The sequence below is a fragment of the Belonocnema kinseyi genome, chromosome 8 (assembly GCF_010883055.1).
Source record: "Belonocnema kinseyi isolate 2016_QV_RU_SX_M_011 chromosome 8, B_treatae_v1, whole genome shotgun sequence".
NCBI lineage: Eukaryota > Metazoa > Arthropoda > Insecta > Hymenoptera > Cynipidae > Belonocnema > Belonocnema kinseyi.
Genome location: NC_046664.1, coordinates 66511616 through 66530140, shown reverse-complemented (window position 1 = coordinate 66530140; position 18525 = coordinate 66511616). Strand labels below are relative to the sequence as shown.

Here is an 18525-nt window from a genome sequence, read left to right as displayed (position 1 = left end):
TTTGAAATTTTTGTTTAATTATAGTCAATTTTAATTCAAGGAATAATTTTTAAAACCTTGAACATTAAAAATATAAATTTTTTAAAATCATTTATTTATTAAAACTACAGTAATCAAATAGTTTTAAAAAAGGGAAGTATATTTCATGTCTAATATTCATAAAAATATTATTGTTTGCATTTAAAATAATAATGGAAAAATATATTCATAGTTATTATTAATTTAGGCAATAATTTTAGAAACTTTAAACATTAAAACTATATATTTTTAACTCATTTATTGATTAAATCTACAATAATCAAATATTCTTATTAAAAAAAAATTTTTATTTTTACAGTTTCTGCAATTATTGTTTGAATTTAAAATAACAATAATTAAGAGTATATATTTCTCGAGTAATTTTTTTTAAGTCATAGTTATTATTAATTTAAGCAATAATTTCAGAAACTTTGAACATTAAAAATATTTGTTTTAAATCATTTAATTATTAAGACTATATTAATCAAATATTTTATCAAAAAAGTCAATTATATTTTATGTTGAAAGTGACTAAAATCATTGTTTGAATTAAAAATAATAATTAAACAAAAAATTCTGGATACAAAATTATTTTTCAATTATAATTATTTTTAATTCAAGTAATAATTTTACAAACTTGAATTATAAAAAATAAATATTGTATGAAAATCATTTATTTATTAAAAATACAATATTCAAATATTTGTATGAAATTTGGATGAAATTTTTTCGTTTCAATTTTGCTTATTTTTTATTGAAGCAATAATTATAGAAACTTTAAACATTAAGAATAATTTTATTCATAAAAATTATTTAATTATTAAAACTACGATAGTAATGAAATATTTTCAGCCAAACAAATTTATTTTTAATGTTTTATGTTTCGAAAATTGTTGTTTCATTTTAAAATAATAATTGAAGAAGATATATTTCTGGATGATTTTTTTTAAAACTGTGGTTATTTTGAAATCAAGCTGTAATTTTGAAACTTTATATATATTTTTTAATAAAAATTATTTATTCATTAAAACTTAAATAATCAGATATCATTATTTTAAAAAATAATGTTAAATGTTTAAAGTTTAAATTTTCTAAAATTATTGTATGAATTTAAGATAACAATAATTAAAGAAAAAATATTTCTGAATGATTTTTTTTCATTTATAGCTATTTTTAATTCAATCAATCATTTTTTAAAATGTAAACAATATGACTACATTTTTGTTCAAATATTTGATTGTATTTTTAATAAATGAATGAAATTGTTAAAAAGAATTTTAATGGTTTAAATTTGGGTATTTTATTATTCGGGAATTCATTTTGTAGCTAAAAAATTCCGTGATTTTACTATTTTTTATAATTTAAGAAACAAAAAAATACATTTTCAATGTGTTCCAAGGTGGACTTCATAAAAGTAGAATTAAATTCGAATATTTTAATTTAATTCGAATTAAATTATTTTATTTTTATATTACAATTTTATTTTTAATTGCCAAATGTAACAAAAATGTAACATTTATGTGCATGATGAAGCTGAGAAAAGTTCAAAATCTATCATGTAAGATTTAATTTAATGAAGAAAGAATTGTCATTTAAAGTAAAAATGGTATTTTTCCAATAAATGAAAAATAACCATTTTTCTATATTGTTATTGTATTATTTACATTTAAATAATAGTTTTGAAAATCAAAACTTACAAAAATAGTTCATTTTTGCTAGTTCTATTAAAAATTTGAGCTTCTCTTCATACCTTGAACCTGTAATGTGACAAAATTCGTTTCAAAAGTTTACACTTTAGGGGAAAAACATTTGTTGGTTGAATGTTTAACCACTTATTTTAAAGTATAACTGCTCTGTTAAAAATTGATTTTTTTTACGATTCATCCTCTTAGTTAAAAATACTTTTTTTTCAAAATTTAACTATTTGTTGAAATTTTTTGTTTGTTAAAGATTTTTCCCAAATTTTAGAAAAGTTTTGAGCCCGAACGATATTCAGGACTTTTACAATTTCGGAAGATAAATATCTCTCATACTGACTCGAATTCTTCCTAAAATTTTGAAAAAAATTTTAAAAAGAAAAAAATACCCTTAAATGTATCTGATATTTTAGGCATTTGCGGAATTCTTTTGAGATATTTCCATACCTTTTTAATTTCTCTTTAAAAATCAAATTTTTAACATAAAAATTCATTAAGAATTTTCCCATGAATCTCAACAAAAGTTTTTTATTTTCTGGAAGTCTATAAAACTTCTTGAAAAGATCAAAAAAAATTTCTTAAAATTTTCGAAAACGTGTTTTTCTTCTCAACTTTTGGAAATCGTTTCAAATTAAGAAAATTGGCAATGAATTGTAACAAATATTTTTTATGAACGTGCAATATTTCAAAATTTGTAGGAAGCTTTTAAATTTTTATTTCCAAATATTCAATATGTACGTTTTTTTCTAGTAATTTAAAAAAAAAAGTATCATCCTTTGGAGTCCATTCGACTCCGCTCTACTCCACTATATCGCTTTCCACTGTACTCCACTATATTTCTTTCTACTCTATATTATATTCCATTCAACTTTACTCCGCTCCATTATATTTAATTCCACTTTGCTCCCCTCCAATTAGCTTCATTATACTCCACCCCACCCTCTTATATTTCTTTACACTGTACTCTTTTCTACTCTATTAAATTACACTCTTCTTTTCGTCAATCCACTTCATTATATTCCATTCAACTTTACTCCTTCCCAGTTGACTTCATTATATCCCCCCTCACCCTGCTCCCTACAGCTTCACTTTTTTATATTCTATTTCACTATACTCTATTATATTCCTTTCCACGATACTGTTTTCCAGTCCATTAAATTCCACTCTACTTCTTCCCAATCCAATTTAGTAAATTCAATTCCACTCTACACCTTCCCATTTCACTGCAGTTCATTATATTCCATCTCATTTCATTCTGCTCCACTCCATTATGTTCCCCTCTATTCCTCTACAGTCAGCTTCATTATAGTTCACTCTAACTTATTATATTCCTTCACACCATATCTTTTACACTCCATTACATTTCACTTTGCTCCTCTCCAATCTACTATATTACATGCCATTCCACTCTATTCTTTTCAACACCACTCCATTATATTTCATTCCATACTACCCTACTCCACTCTATTTTATAAAATTCCACTCTGCTCTTTTCTACTCCATTAAATTACACTCTACTCCTCTCCAATTCCCTTTATCATATTCCACTTCAATTTACTCCTTCCCACTCCATTCCATTGTATTTCATTCCACTCTGCTTCTCCAACTCACTTTATTATATTCTGCTCTATTTTATTGAATTTCCCTCCACTACACTTCACTCTACTATATTGCATTCAACTCTACTCCACTATATTGCTTTTCATTCTATATTATATTCTATCCCATTCTACTCCACTCCGGTCCATTATATTCAATTCCATTCTGCTCCTCTCCACTCAGCTTTATCATATTCCACTCTACCCTTTTATGTTCCTTTACGCTCTATTCTTTTCTATTTCATTAAATTCCACTCTACTCTTCGTTAATCCACTTTAGTATATTCAGTCCGACTCTATTACTTCCCACTTCACTCCAATCTATTATATTCCAACTCACTCAGCTCCCCTCAACATCACTTTATTATATTCTACTCTACTCTACTCCATTATATTCCTTTTCACTATACTCTTTTTTAGTCGATTAAATTCCACTCTACTCGTTTCCAATCAACTTCATTAAATTCCATTCGACTCTACTTCTTCCTACTTGACTTCACTCCATTATATTCCATCCCATTTCACTCTACTCGTCTCCATTGAGGTCCATTATATTTTACTCTCATCCATTATATTCCTCTACACCCTATCTTTTCTACTCCATTAAATTTCACTTTACGTCAATCCACTTCATTATATTCTATTCCATTCTACTCCTTCCTATTTCACTTTACTCCATTATATATCAATCTACTCTCTCCACTCAGCTTCATTATATTTCATTCTAACCCATTATATTCCTTTACACCCTATCTTTTCCACTTAATGAAATTTCACTTTTTTCCTTTCCAATCTACTTCATTATATACCATTCTAATCCACTCCTACCCCCTCCACTCCATTATATTCCAGTCCACTCTACTTCTTCCCACTCCACTTCATTATATTCCAATCCACTCTGCCCTCCTCAACTTACTTTATTATATTCTACGCCACTCTACTCGATTATATTCCCTTGCATTTTACTTTATTCCATTCCATTTTATTCACTTTCACCTTACTCCGCTCGACTCTACCCCATTATATTGCATTTCTCTCTACTCCACTATATTCCTTTCCACCTCATATTACATTTCATCCCATTCTACTCCACTCCGCTCCATTTTTTTAAATTCCATTCTGCTCCTTTCCGCTCAGCTTTATTATAGTCCACTCTACTCCTTTATATTCCTTTCCAATGTACTGTTTTCTACTCCATTAAATTCCACTCCACCAAAGCATTTTAACGCAGAGTAAAAAATCTTTTTTCGTTGTATTTTTTGATGGACTTTTTACATTTAAAATGGAAGAATTTATTTTATTTTCTCCCAAAGCATGAACCAAATTTGCTGTATTTATTTATTATGTGGAAGGATACTAAAGATTTTATATTTATTTGCCATGTCAGATCTAAGTTTCTAGTGAACTAATTTAACCGATATTATGTCTAAGTACAATCAATCGAAACCTTGAGTCTAATAATATTTTTTTGTGAGGATATTTTATAGCCAATGTTAAACGTTATCGGAATAGACTCATTACTATCTTTTTTTCTATAATATGTTTTAGAAGAGAGCCAATTTAAAATGATTTATAAAATCGTAGCAAATAGTTCTATAATGAATTTCTGCAAATCTTGACGGAAGTTTCTAACCGTAATTCAGAAAATTAATTAAAAATTGTTTATAAAACAGTGGCTCTTTAGAAGTTCAGTTTATTTTCTCTTTAAGAAAAAGCTAAAATTCTTATTTATTCCGAATGATCAAGGCCTCATTTTATTCCTTGAATTTTTCTCTAGAATTCTATTTGGGTGGGGTTTATTTAGAAAATTAATTTAGAAATCATACAGTTATTATTTTGATAACAGTAATGGTTTAAATTTTAATAAAACCACCCAAACAGAATCGTAGAGGATCATTGAAAGAATAAAGCGAGGCATTGACCATTAGGATTAACTAAGAATTGTGTAGTTATTCTAAATCTACAACTTTCGTGTACAACTTTTTCCAGTCCCGCTTGAAATTTAGGTGCAAAATGAGAAAAACTACGTTTTGTTATCTTTACGGCGGGTGGAAACTAACTCATTATAGCCCGCTCCGCTTTTGTTTGTTCATGCCTGAGTGCTCGGCTGAGTGAAAACAGCAGATCCCGCGCACCCCGCGCAGCTCCCGTTATACCTATCTGCTGCGCGGCATCAATTCTCGGAAGGGCTATTGAAGGGTTTCAACGTATATAATTTTGTTTTTAAATTTATTTTTGCAGCAAAGAAGCTGCCACAAGACGTAAATTCTCGAGGAGTGTTTGCTTGCAATGAACTGGATCTGAAGGAAGTTCAAGTGTACGGCTTCGATTATGATTACACTCTCGCTTGTTATAAGCCAGCCTTGGATTACTTACTTTACAACTTAGGACGAGATATGCTTATAAAAAAATATAAGGTATTTTATAACTTAAAATAAGCCTTGTCAACCTAAAAAAAGTGTTTTATAGCCTATTAAAACGTTAAGTTATACACGTTTTCCCCCTATTCCCATCACTCCTTCCTCTCTCCTCTTCGTTCATGTGCTTTCTGTTCCTATCTTATCGTCTCCTCTCCACGGATTCCTCATCTCTTACTTCATTGCCTTTCCTTACCCCACCAATCCACTCCACATTGCTTTCTCTACTTTCCGTCCCTCTTCCCATTCCTTTCTTCAATTCCCTCCCCAGCATTACTTCCCATCCACATACTCCCCCTGTCTTACTCATCCCTTGCTTTCAATAGTTTCCCTCACCTTTCCTTATTTTACTCTCTTTCCCTTTTCACATTCCCTCTCACTACCCTCCTTATAACAATTCTCCTAATTCGCTTTTCCTCTCACCTCCCATCACTTCCTCTTATTCCTTTATCTCTACTTCTCCAACCTTAAGAATGGACGAACACTTAATTAATCCTGTTGCGATATATGAATGTCCTCTCCCAATGAAGTTTGATTTACAATATTACTTGAATGTTTTATTAATTTTGTGCATTAGTCTTGCTCATTTACTATTAATAACCGATAAATTTCTAAGGTGGAATGATTGGAGTGGAGTTTAGAGGTCGGAAAAGGAAAAGTAGGATTATTAAAAGAGTGAGAGGGAAGGGGATTAAGTGAGAAGGAAATATAATGTAGTTTAGGGGAGGGGAATATAAGATAGCACAGGCTAAAAAGGATTATTGAGAGGGGGAGCGGTAAGATTTTAACGACTGAAAAATACCCTTAATACGATACGAAACCCTTTTTTATAGGTCAATGGCGGCTACTTTGACCAGTTTTTTTGTAATTTTGTAGTCACGGGCAGAAACTCTTATAGTTTTGATTGGGTGTCCGTCCGTCGCACTTTTATCCAATGCGGAGAAGTGAGGAGAGGGAAAGTAGAGAGATTAAAGGCAGGGAATGTAGAAGAAATAAGGAGTTGAGCGAAGTGAGAGGAAATTAGGGAAAGAGAAGTAGTCGAAAATGAGAGGTTAGGATAGAGGAAAGGAGTAGAAATGAGTGGAGAAAAGTAGTGAAATTGAAGGGAGAGGAAGGGGTTGGAAATAAGAGATGATCACGCAGAGAAAATGAAGGGAAATTATTAGAAATGAGGTTAAGTAGGGAAGAGTAAATGAGGGCAAAAAATCGGATGTGTCATTGGAAAAGTGAGATGTGGCAGACGTAGATTATAAGAAGTTCGGAAGAGGAGGGGGGGGGGGCGAAGCGTAAAGTAAGGAGAAATAAAATATGGAAGGGGAAGGTTAAAACGATTAGGCTCCAAAATCCTGCTTTATAAGCGCGTGACGTCTACTTTGACATAATTATTTATTCTTCAATAACATCAACAATATTTTTTGTATGCTGTACTTTCAGTATCCAGCTGGAATACAGAAGTTGGAGTACAGAGAAGGCTTTGCTGTGAGAGGCCTTCATTACGATATTGAAAAAGGGCTTCTATTAAAACTCGATAGCTTCTTGCAAATTCAGTTTGGTACAGTTTATCGCGGTTTACATCCGGTTCCAGATGATGAAGTCCTCCGGCTTTACAAAAACAGAATCATACCGATTGCTTATGTTGAAGCCCCTCAAAGACATACGCATGTAAGTATATATTATAGACTTGCAAATATAAAGGATTTTCGAAAAATTAAAATTTATTTAAATATTTGTTAAATTTATTTATTTAGAAAAAACTCTCTCATTTCTTCGTTTAGAATATATTTTTTTCTGGACATTAACGTGTTTTATCATATTTAGTAATTTTATAAATATATTTATATACAATAATAATAATAAATTTATAATAAAAAATAAATCATTATTTATTTATTCAATATGCAAAATTCTTGAAAATATAACCAAGAATCTAACGACCAAATTTTTTTATTTCTTCCCTCTTCTTTATTTTTACTATTATTAAATCACAATAAAAAACATTTGTAAAAAATAATCACCAACGTTTATGTACTTGTACAGTATCCTTATCAAAGCAAAAAAAAATTTTTTTAAATAAAAATTCGAGCATACAGAAACAGCAACAAAACCGCGATGGACTTTTGTTGATTTGATTTTCCTTTCAAGAATTCTGCACATTTACTTTGTTATTGGAGGTAAATTATTATAACCTTAAATAATAATTGTTAAGTAAATTTAAATAAAAAAACTTTTTTTCGCATGTTTGGGCGTATGCATGTGTTCGATTGGATCTATCGAATTATGCGAAGGGTAGAAGGTAGGTTAAAAAAAAAGTGTAGAAACTTCGCCAAAAGCTTCTAGGGTTGAACCGAGATTGATTTTTCAGGATGGAATGCATCGAACGAAAATGGTTCAGTTAGCAGATCTCTTCTCTGTACCGGAAATGGTACTTCTCTGCAATGTCACAGAATATTTTTTGAGAAATCACATCGATTATCATCCAGAAATATTATTCAGAGATGTAAAGGTCAGCAATGAAATTAAAACAATCAAAATATTATATTAACATTTTTTTCATTAATAAATTTACATTTAGGAATTTAAACAAATTTTAAGAAATAACACAATGGAAGCTTCTGAGTCACGCAAAGCTGCTTGAAAGTTTCTTGATTAAAAACCGCGGGCGACAAAGAAAGTCCTTAAGACATACAAATTGAGAATTAAGAAAGTTAGTCCAGTACCTTGCTGGGTAGGAAAATTTCGTATTGTTAAAAAGACATTTAAAATCTAAAGAAACATAAAAAAATGCTATGTTTAAAAATATATAATTTTCTTATAGAATTCAGTTCAAAGTTGCCATCCTATCATGCATACAACAGTTGAAAATGACGTTTCACAGTATTTAGAGCCAAATAAAGATCTGAATAAATTCTTCGACCGACTGAAAGCTGCGGAGAAGAAAATGTTCCTCGTTACTAATAGCCCATTTCACTTTGTGTGAGTTAATTTTAATACTTTTTTCTTAACGATCCAATATTTTGTATATAAATTATTTCAGAGAAACTTGAATGCTTTTAAATAATAGGTATGTAAATTGTTTATCAACTTGAAATAAAAATTCTAGTGACAAGGGTATGAGATTCCTGGTGGGCGATAAATGGCAAGACTACTTTGATCTAGTTATTGTTCAAGCGCGTAAACCAAGATTTTTCACAGAAGAATCGCGTCCTCTTAGAATGTACGATGAAGAAAATCAAACGCAACTATGGGATCGAGTCACGAAAATAGAAAAAGGAGTGATATACCTTGAAGTACGTAAATAATTTCTTTATAAAATTATAATATTTTGTTTGAATTATAGGAAAAAAACATTACAGTAATTCTTCAAATTATTATAACTATCTTCTGTTCCACAATACTCCATTCCTCTCAATTATCTGTTCTTTAACTTGACTCTACTCTATTAGGTTCCATTCGCCTATAATCATCTTTACTCCATGTAATTATATTCCACTCCACTCTACTATCTTCTGTTCCACACTACACCATTCCACTCAATCATCTTCAATTTAACTCGATTCTACTCTATTAGGTTCCATCCCACTATACTAATATTTATTTTGTTTCATTATATTCCACTCCACTCTACTATCTTCTCTTCCACACTACACCATTCCACTCAATCATCTTCAATTTAACTCGATTCTACTCTATTAGGTTCCATCCCACTATACTCATCTTTATTCTGTTTCATTATATTCCACTCCACTCTACTATCTTCTGTTCCACACTACTCCATTCCATTCAGTTATCTTACATTTAACTTGATTCCACTCTATTACGTTCCATTCCACTATACTCATCTTTATCGTGTTTCATTATATTCCACTCCACTCTACTAGCTTCTGTTCCACACTACTCCATTCCACTCAATCATCTTTCATTTAACTCGATTCTACCCTATTAGGTTCCATCCTACTATACTCATCTTTATTCTGTTTCATTATATTCCACTCCACTATCTTCTGTTCCGCACTACTCCATTCCACTCAATTATCTTCCATTTAACTTGATTCTACTCTATTAGGTTCCATCCCACTATACTCATCTTTATTCTGTTTCATTATATTCCACTCCACTCTTCTATCTACTGTTGCACACTACTTCATTCTACTTAATCATCTCCCATTTAACTTTACTCCATTAAATTCCGTTCCACTATACTCCTCTTCAGTCTATTTGTTTATAATACATTCCATTCAACTTTAACCCTCCGTTTACACAGTTTTTTCTCCACCATCGGCTTACACACAAGGGACTTTCAAGTCCTATTCAGTTTTTGAATTGTTTCTGGCTTTAAAAAAATCGAGTAAAATTCAGAGTTATGTTTTGAGGTGTCTACTGAAGGATCCGATTCTTCTTAGTAGAAATCCTTAAAAACTTTGTAAAATAAAAATTTAATTATGGGGAAAATATAGAAAAAAATCATAACTCCAATACATTAAATTGCACTCTACTCCTTTCCACTCTATTGAATTATATTTCATGACATTGCAGTGTACTTCAATATAATAGATCTCTCTCTACTACACTCTACCATATTGTTTCTTTCTACTGTACACTATTCCCCTTTATCATATTCCATTCCATTTTCCTCCATTCCACTGTATTCCATTTTAATTCAGCATATTTCATTCTACTCTTATGTTCTTCTCTCCGCTATATTATATTCCATTCTACTTTAATCGCTTTCACTCGACTCCACTGTATTCCATTCCTTTGTACTCCTCTTTATTATACTACATTCGAATCTGCTCCATTCCATTATATTACATTCCATTTTACTCGTCTTCGGTATATTCCATTCCATTCCATTCTACTCCACTCCCCTATTTTCCGGTCCACTGTGCTCGACTCCACTGTATTTCATTCTACTTCAGTATATTATATTCTATTATAATTCTCTCCAATTTACTATATTATATTTCATTATACTCTACTCCTTTCCAATCGACTCAATTCTATTTCATTCAATTCTACTCCTCGCCTCTCCATCATATTCCATTTTACTCCTTTCCTTTCCACTATATTCCATTCCAATCTATTCCATTTAATTGTATTCTATTCTAATCTACTCAGGTCCATTATGTTCCATTCAAAAATACTCCATTCAATTCCATTCTATTCTACCCCATTCCACTCTACTCCATTCCATTCTACTCTAATGGCCTCCTCTCCTCTCTTTTAAATTTCAGTTTACTCCATTCCATTATATTCCATTCTTATCTAATACTTTTCATTATATTCCATTCCAAACTACTCCATTCAATTATATTCCATATCATTATACTCTACTCCACTATTTTTCGTTCCACTCTACTCTACTATATTATATTCCTTTCTACTCTACTGCTCTTCTTTCTACTCCATTATATATTCCATTCCACTCGACTCTATTATATTCTATGCAATTCTACTCCTCTCTCATATATTCTATTTCAATATGTTTCATTTCATCATATTCTATTTCATTCTACTCCACTCCTTTATTTTTCGTTCCACTCTACTCCATTCCATTATATTCCATTTCACTCTATTCCACTAGACTTAATTCCGTTTCACTTTAGAATATTATATTCCATCTTATTATGTTCGATTATATTCTCTTATATTTCATTGTACTCTACTACTTTTTTTACTCAATTCAATTCCATTACATTCTAATCTACTGATTCATTCTGATATATTTCATTGTACGCTTCTCCTCTCCATTATGTTCCATCCAATCTGCTCCATCCCATTATTTTACATTCCATTTTACTTCTCTCCGGTATATTCCATTCCATTCTACTACACTCCATTATTTTCCTCTTCACTGTACTCCATTCCATTATATTATATTTTGCTCTACTCCATTCCTTTGTATTTGATTATATTCCATTGCACTCTACTTCCTTCCACTTCACTTAATTCTACTCCATTCAGTTATATTCCATTGCATTCTACCCATCTCCTTTTCATTATTTTCCGTTCCAAACTACTCCATTCAATTATATTCCATTTCTTTCTAGTCCACGCCATTACTTTCCGTTCCACTCAACTTTATTAATTGGCATTCCATTCCCTTCTGCTTGACTCCATTATTTTGCGCTCCACTTTACTCCATTCCATTATATTCCATTCTACTATGCTGCTCTCCTCTCTGTTCCATTATAGATTCCATTCCACTATACTCCATTTCACTATACTCCATTCCATCATATTCCATTTCACTCAACTCCTTTCCGCTGTATGCCACTCCACTGCATTATATTCTATTCCATTCTACTTCACTCCATTATTTTCTGTTCCTCTCTACTATATTATATTGTATTCCATTCTACTCCACTTCTATCCACTATATTGCATTTAACTTTAGTACATTCAATTTGATTCTAGTTCTCTTCACTTCCCTGTTATATTTCATTCTACTCTAATGGGCTTCTCTACGCCTAAACAAATTTCATAGTGCTCTAATTCTTTCCACTCCCCTCCTTTATATTTGATTCTATTCCACTTCACAATTCTCCACTTAATTCTGATTCTCTCCACATCACTCTATATTCCATTCTATTCTATTAGGCTCCTCTCCACTCCATTATATTCGATTATATTCCATTGTACGCTACTCCTTCCCACTCGGCTCAATTCTATTCCATTACATTCTACTACTCGGCACTCCATTGTATTTCATTCGAAGCTATACCATTCCATTATTTCTAATTTTTTTCTAATCCTTTCCTTTCCATTATATTCCATTCCAATCAACTCCATTCAATTATATTCCATTCGATTCTACTTCACTTCACTATATTCCAATCCACTTCAGTATATTCTATTCAACTCTACTTGTCTCTACTTTCCTCCATTAAATTCCATTCTACTTTAATAGTCTTCTCTCTACTCAATAGTCTCCTCTTCACTCCATTATATTCCTGTGTTCTCTACTTCTTTCCACTCGACTACATTATACTTTATTCCATTCTTATCCTATTCCATTCTACTGCTATCCACTATATTTAATTTTCTTCTACTCTTCTTTACTATACTCCATTATAGTTTACTCTAAATCACTACTCTTCTTTCGACTCCACCATATTTTCTATTCCACTCCACTACACTTACTTATTTTATTTGCTGAGCCGAAAAAAAGAATTGAAATAGTGAATTTCAAGTGGGAATTAACGTAACCGACTGTGAAAGTTATCACCCAAGTCCTGAATCTCCAACCACGAGTACAAAGTGGTATACAATAATTAAGGTAATGTGTTTAGGGAACCGTAAAGCAACTTCAAGATATGACCGGATGGCGAGGTCACCAAGTGCTCTACTTTGGAGATCATCCCTATAGTGATCTAGCTGATGTCACGCTACAACACGGATGGAGAACTGGAGCAATTATTAAAGAATTAACAGTAAGTACTTCCCTCTGTGAATAATGAAAAAAAAAATTTTATCAATAATTTGTTAATTTCATTTTATAATTAAGCAGTTCAAATAAAAGACTATGGAAAATTAATTCATTTTCAGGGTCCATCCAACAGGTCCAAAAAAACACCTGACACTCTTTTCCATAGTCTTCTATTTTAACCGCTCTTTCCGCCTCTGAATTCCATCGTTTAGGCATATTCCTGAATAATTATGTTTTTTTTTATAAGTATATTTATTTATTTGATTGTTCTTTTTTAATGAAGATTCAGCAATTTGGTCAAAAATTGAACTATTTTAGTAAAAATTTCCTCTTTTTTGTTAATTAAAAATTAATTGTTGTAATTTATTTCGTTCAAAAATTCGTCTTCTTTGTTTCACAATTAGTATTCTTAGTTGAAAATTCCTATGCATACTTGGTTGAAAGTTGCACAATTTTTTTAAAAAACTAACTTTGTTGTTGAATAGTCAGCTTTTTAGTTAAAATTTGGACCAAATAATAAATTTTTAAAATAAAATCGATAAATTCCCATCCAAAAATAGTTTGATTTTTTAATTTGGATCTGCAAATTCAATTCGCTTTTAAGTGGTACAAAAGGATAGTAGAGGAAAATAGGGGGAAGTAGAAAAAAATGCTCATTTTCATTTTTAAAAAAACTTTTTTGTTTAAAATAATTTATTTTTACTTACATTTTTAATAGTTAAATTCCCAACTGTTCGCTTGAAAATTCAACAGCTTGTTTGAATTTTTATTTTCTTGACTAAAAATTATTCTTGCTTAAATATTACACACCATTGTTGAAAATGCGTCGTTTTTATTCAAATTTGTACCTCTTTTAGTATAAATTGCATTTTTTTAAGTTAAAAAAACAACTGTTTGGTTGAAAATTAGTCGGTCTTGGTTTAGGTTAAAACTTTTTTTTTTAAATTAAAATAATTTCTGGTTTAAATATTAAATATTGTATTCTTTTTTTTTTGCGACTGCTTGGTTGAAAAATAAGCTATTTTTCAGATTTATTTTCCATAAAAATTCATTTTTGTGTTGAAGTAAAAATTTGAACTACTTTCGTTTTGGTTTCAAATGTACCTTCTGTAGTTGAAAATTCAACTATTTGGACAAAAAAATCATGCATTTTTCTGAAAACCCGTCGTTTTGATAGAAAATAATCTTGATTGAAAATTCATATTTTTTGCTTGGCAATTCAACTTATTGGTTGAAGGTTAAACTAATTTGCGAAAAATTAATTTTTAGGTTGAAAATTCATCTCTTTGTTTGAAAATGTAACTATTCTGTTGAAAATTCTTATTTTTTTTGTTGAAAGTTAACTTTTTTATCTCAATATTTAACAGTTTCATTTTTTAAGTAAACTTGATCTTTTCTCGTTAAAACTTCTATTATTTCATGAAGGATTCATAAATTTCCAATACACCAAACTCTCACTTTCAGTCAAGTGTCGGGGGTTGCCTTCAAATGGCCTTCGGCTGATTGCGGTGGGACAGAAACGTAAACAGTGAAGGCCGCCTGACTCGTATCGAATTGGAATTTATATCTATATATATAATGTCTCAACCGCTCTCGCCCTACTCACCTGAGAAACTGCATGAGGTGGCCGTTCTAGGAAGACTGAAAGCGGGGTGACTGAAAGCGAGAGTTTGGTGTAAAAAATTTAAAATAATTAATTTAAATAAAATTAATTTATCTTGTCCTTTATATGCCGCTACTTAAAAAAAAGTTTATTTAATTCGTACATAATATTCAAGTAAACTCAAAGTTAATAATAACCTTTCAGCACGAAATAGAGACCCTCAACGATCGAAAATTCAAAGAAAATGCAAACTGGCTGCAAATGCTCACGGGTCTAATTGAAGATCATCAAGACACTGCAGATCCAGAAGCAGCAGCTGAACTAGAATTATGGATGAGGCAAAGAGATGAATTGCGTAATGAAATCAAACGAGTATTTAATGAACAATTCGGATCCGTTTTTCGAACTTACCACAATCCGACCTATTTTTCGAGGCGACTTTTCAGATTTGCGGATATTTATATGAGTTCCATTACCAATTTACTCTATTATTCTACAAATCATACTTTTTATCCAAGGCGAGGGGTAATGCCTCACGAATATTCTAGTTATTTCATGTAAAAAAATTCTGATTTATTGCAAATCCAAGATTAGCGCAATTCAAAGTTTATAATAGATAGAAAAAAAATTTGCAAAATTAGACCGAATTATTTCGGAATGCAGAATAAGTACTTCTGTAAATTAACTTTTTTTTAACTTGATCGTATTGATCAGTTAATTTTAAATCAGCTGAAAATGCCGGTACGGGAACCTCGGAGGATCCTGGACATGTTTCTGGAATGAAGATGCAGAAATTTTGATTAGATTGAAATCAACTTTAAAATCCTAGTTAGCGTCCAATAATCAAGGTAATGTATAGAATTCCTGAAAATAAAACCAAAAATCCAAGGTACAAATTTGGACAACCACCATCAAATTCTCCTGTTGTAATTAAAAAAAGATCCTCCTTTAAAAAGAATCGCTTGACACGAAACTGCACAGGTACCTGTACATGATATCGCAAAGAAACCTGTATTTAAGCTAACCTTTGAATCATTATATACAGGTTTCTTCACCGAGTTATTTGAGACACGTGTTCATGTACAGAAACTTGTTAAGGAACCTATACATGAACCTGCATAGAAACTAATCTGCGATGTTTCGCTAGTGGCTTGGCTCTCTCAATAGTAAGCTCGATCTTCAAGGGAAGAAAATAAAAGCAACTTCATAACTTTGAGTGACATGAGTTTTCGCGAAGACTTCCTGAAAAGGAAACCTATACCTGTTTCTGTACAGGACCCCGCGCCTTAAATTACTTGGAAAAAGAACCTATACTCGATCACTGAGGATTCCTTTAGCGGTGTAGATTCTATTAAAGGACCATATACAGGTTCCTTTTTCAAATTCCTGCACCGGGACTATCAAGATTACCTTTACATGTTTCGTGTGCAGAAACGTGTCCAAAATCGACCGACGTTGCTGTGCACGAATTTTTAGCTGGAAACCCACGCCTCAATTTATGTCGCAAATGAATCTGTACAGAAACCTATACTCGACCATTGAGAATCCCTTTGCCCGTTCAGGTTTTACTGCAGGATCTTGTGTAGTTTGTTTCGCCAAATTTCTGCACAGGAATCTGTACATTGTACACGAAAATCTGTACCTAGACACGAAACCTGTACATTTTTCGTGTGAAGAATCGTTTCCAGGATCCTCTGAAGTATCTGTATAGGAATTTGTAGCTGGGAACCAACGCCTCAATTTACTTCTCAAAGAAACCTGTACAGAAACCTATAGTCAGCGATTGAGGATTCCTTTGCCCTACAGTTTCTATTACAGCATCTTGTGCAGTTTTTTTCGCCAAATTCCTGCACGGTAATCTCTACACTGTACATAAGAATCTGTAACTGCATACGAAACCTGTACTGGTTTCATTTTGAGGATCGTGTCCAGGAACATATTTAGTATCCTCCAAAGTTCCTCTACTGGAATTTGAAGCAGGGAACGAACGCCCTAATTTAATTTGCAAAGGAACCTCTGCAGAAACCTATACACTATTATTGAGGATTCCTTTGTCGATGCATGTTCGATCCTATGATCATGTGCAGTTTCCTTTGACAAATTCTTACCCAGGAACCTTCCAAATTACCTAAACAGGTGTCGTGTGCAGGATCGTGTCTAGAAACGTGTCCAGAATTTGTCGAGATTCCTGTGGACGAAATTTGATCTGGGAACCCACGCTTCCATTTACTTCGTAAAGGAACCTGTACAGGAATCTATACTCGACCATTGAGGATTCCTTTGCCTGTTCCGGTTCGATTTCAGGAGCATGTGCCATTTCTTTCGCCAAATTCCTGCGCAGGAACCGACCATACTACCTGAACAGGTTTCGTGTGCAGGATCGTGTCTAGAAACGTATCCGAGATCCTCCAGGGTTCCTTTCGCCAAATTCCTACGCAGGAGCCAACCAGAGTACCTGAACAGGTTTCGTGTGCAGGATAGTGTCTAGAAACGTATCCGAGGTCCTCCAGGGTTCCTTTTGCCAAATTCCTACGCAGGAACCGACCATATTACCTGAACAGGTTTCGTGTGCAGGATCGTGTCTAGAAACGTATCCGAGATCCTCCAGGATTCCTTTCGCCAAATTCCTACGCAGTAACCGACCAGATTACCTGAACAGGTTTCGTGTGCAGGATCGTATCTAGAAACGTTTCCGAGATCCTCCAGGGTTCCTTTAGCTAAATTCCTACGCAGGAACCGACCAGATTACCCGAACAGGTTTCGTATGCAGGATCGTGTATAGAAACGTATCCGAGATCCTCCAGGATTCCTTTCCCCAAATTCCTACGCAGTAACCGACCAGATTACCTGATCAGGTTTCGTATGCAGGATCGTGTGTAGGAACGTATCCGAGATCCTCCAGGGTTCCTTTCGCCAAATTCCTACGCAGGAACTGACAAGATTACCTGAATAGGTTTCGTGTGCAGCATCGTGTCTAGAAACGTTTCCGAGATCCTCCAGGGTTCCTTTAGCCAAATTCCTACGCAGGAACCGACCAGATTACCTGAACAGGTTTCGTGTGCAGGATAGTGCCTAGAAACGTATCCGAGATCCTCCAGGGTTCCTGTACAGGAATTTTCAACTAGGAAATCTTCAAATTATTCTTAAAGCCATAATGAAAGTAGCAAGTTTATTAAATTCTTGAGATCTATATAAGAGTTGAGAAAAAATATTTGTTTGATAAATTATTCTAGGACTTACAATTCTAATTCGTTTTCACTATTTAAAAAACGTTAACTAAATTTCAAAGAGATTTGTATGAGCGGATTAAAATTTTTTAAATTTTATTTATTAATTTAAGTGGATTTTTTAAAAATAAATGGTCCCATCTTCTTGCAAGTCACAACTTTTTTTTAATTGCTATATTTTATTATTAACAAATTAATCAGTTAAATTGCTACTTCAAGATAAAAAATATTTAGAAACTTTATTTTTTAACTGTTTGTTCAAGATATGCGTAAAAACAATGCTTAGTTGCCATTTTCTTTAAATTTAGAATCATTATTTAAGTCATAAACAAATATAAACTTATTGTTTTGTTGATAGAAAAATAAAAAATGAATTTTAAGTGCTGTAACCTGTTGAATATTATTTTTAAGGGGTGTTTTGATGAATTTCATTATATTTTACAGGAATATGTGTAGCTGCAAAAAATGGAATCATTTAATATTTTTAACTTTTTTTAGTCGATTTTTTTCTGTAAAAAGAAGGTTCATAAAATCAGCTG

At 32.0% G+C, this 18525-nt stretch overlaps 1 protein-coding gene across 2 annotated transcripts; it reads left to right on the top strand.

The window, feature by feature from the left end:
• The first annotated feature begins 5559 nt into the window (after positions 1-5559).
• LOC117178083 (5'-nucleotidase domain-containing protein 3) lies at positions 5560-18117 on the top strand. 2 transcript variants are annotated; one of them, XM_033369315.1, is made up of 8 exons: positions 5561-5730; positions 7165-7392; positions 8021-8023; positions 8093-8233; positions 8546-8703; positions 8831-9017; positions 13020-13160; positions 14964-18117. In XM_033369315.1, the coding sequence occupies exons 1-8, from the start codon at positions 5710-5712 to the stop codon at positions 15318-15320; spliced, it is 1236 nt and encodes a 411-aa protein (XP_033225206.1). In that variant the 5' UTR covers positions 5561-5709; the 3' UTR covers positions 15321-18117. The 2 variants fall into 2 exon arrangements, with proteins under 2 accessions (XP_033225207.1, XP_033225206.1); XM_033369316.1 differs by lacking the exon at positions 8021-8023 and having other exon boundaries at positions 5560-5730.
• The last annotated feature ends 408 nt before the right edge of the window (positions 18118-18525 follow it).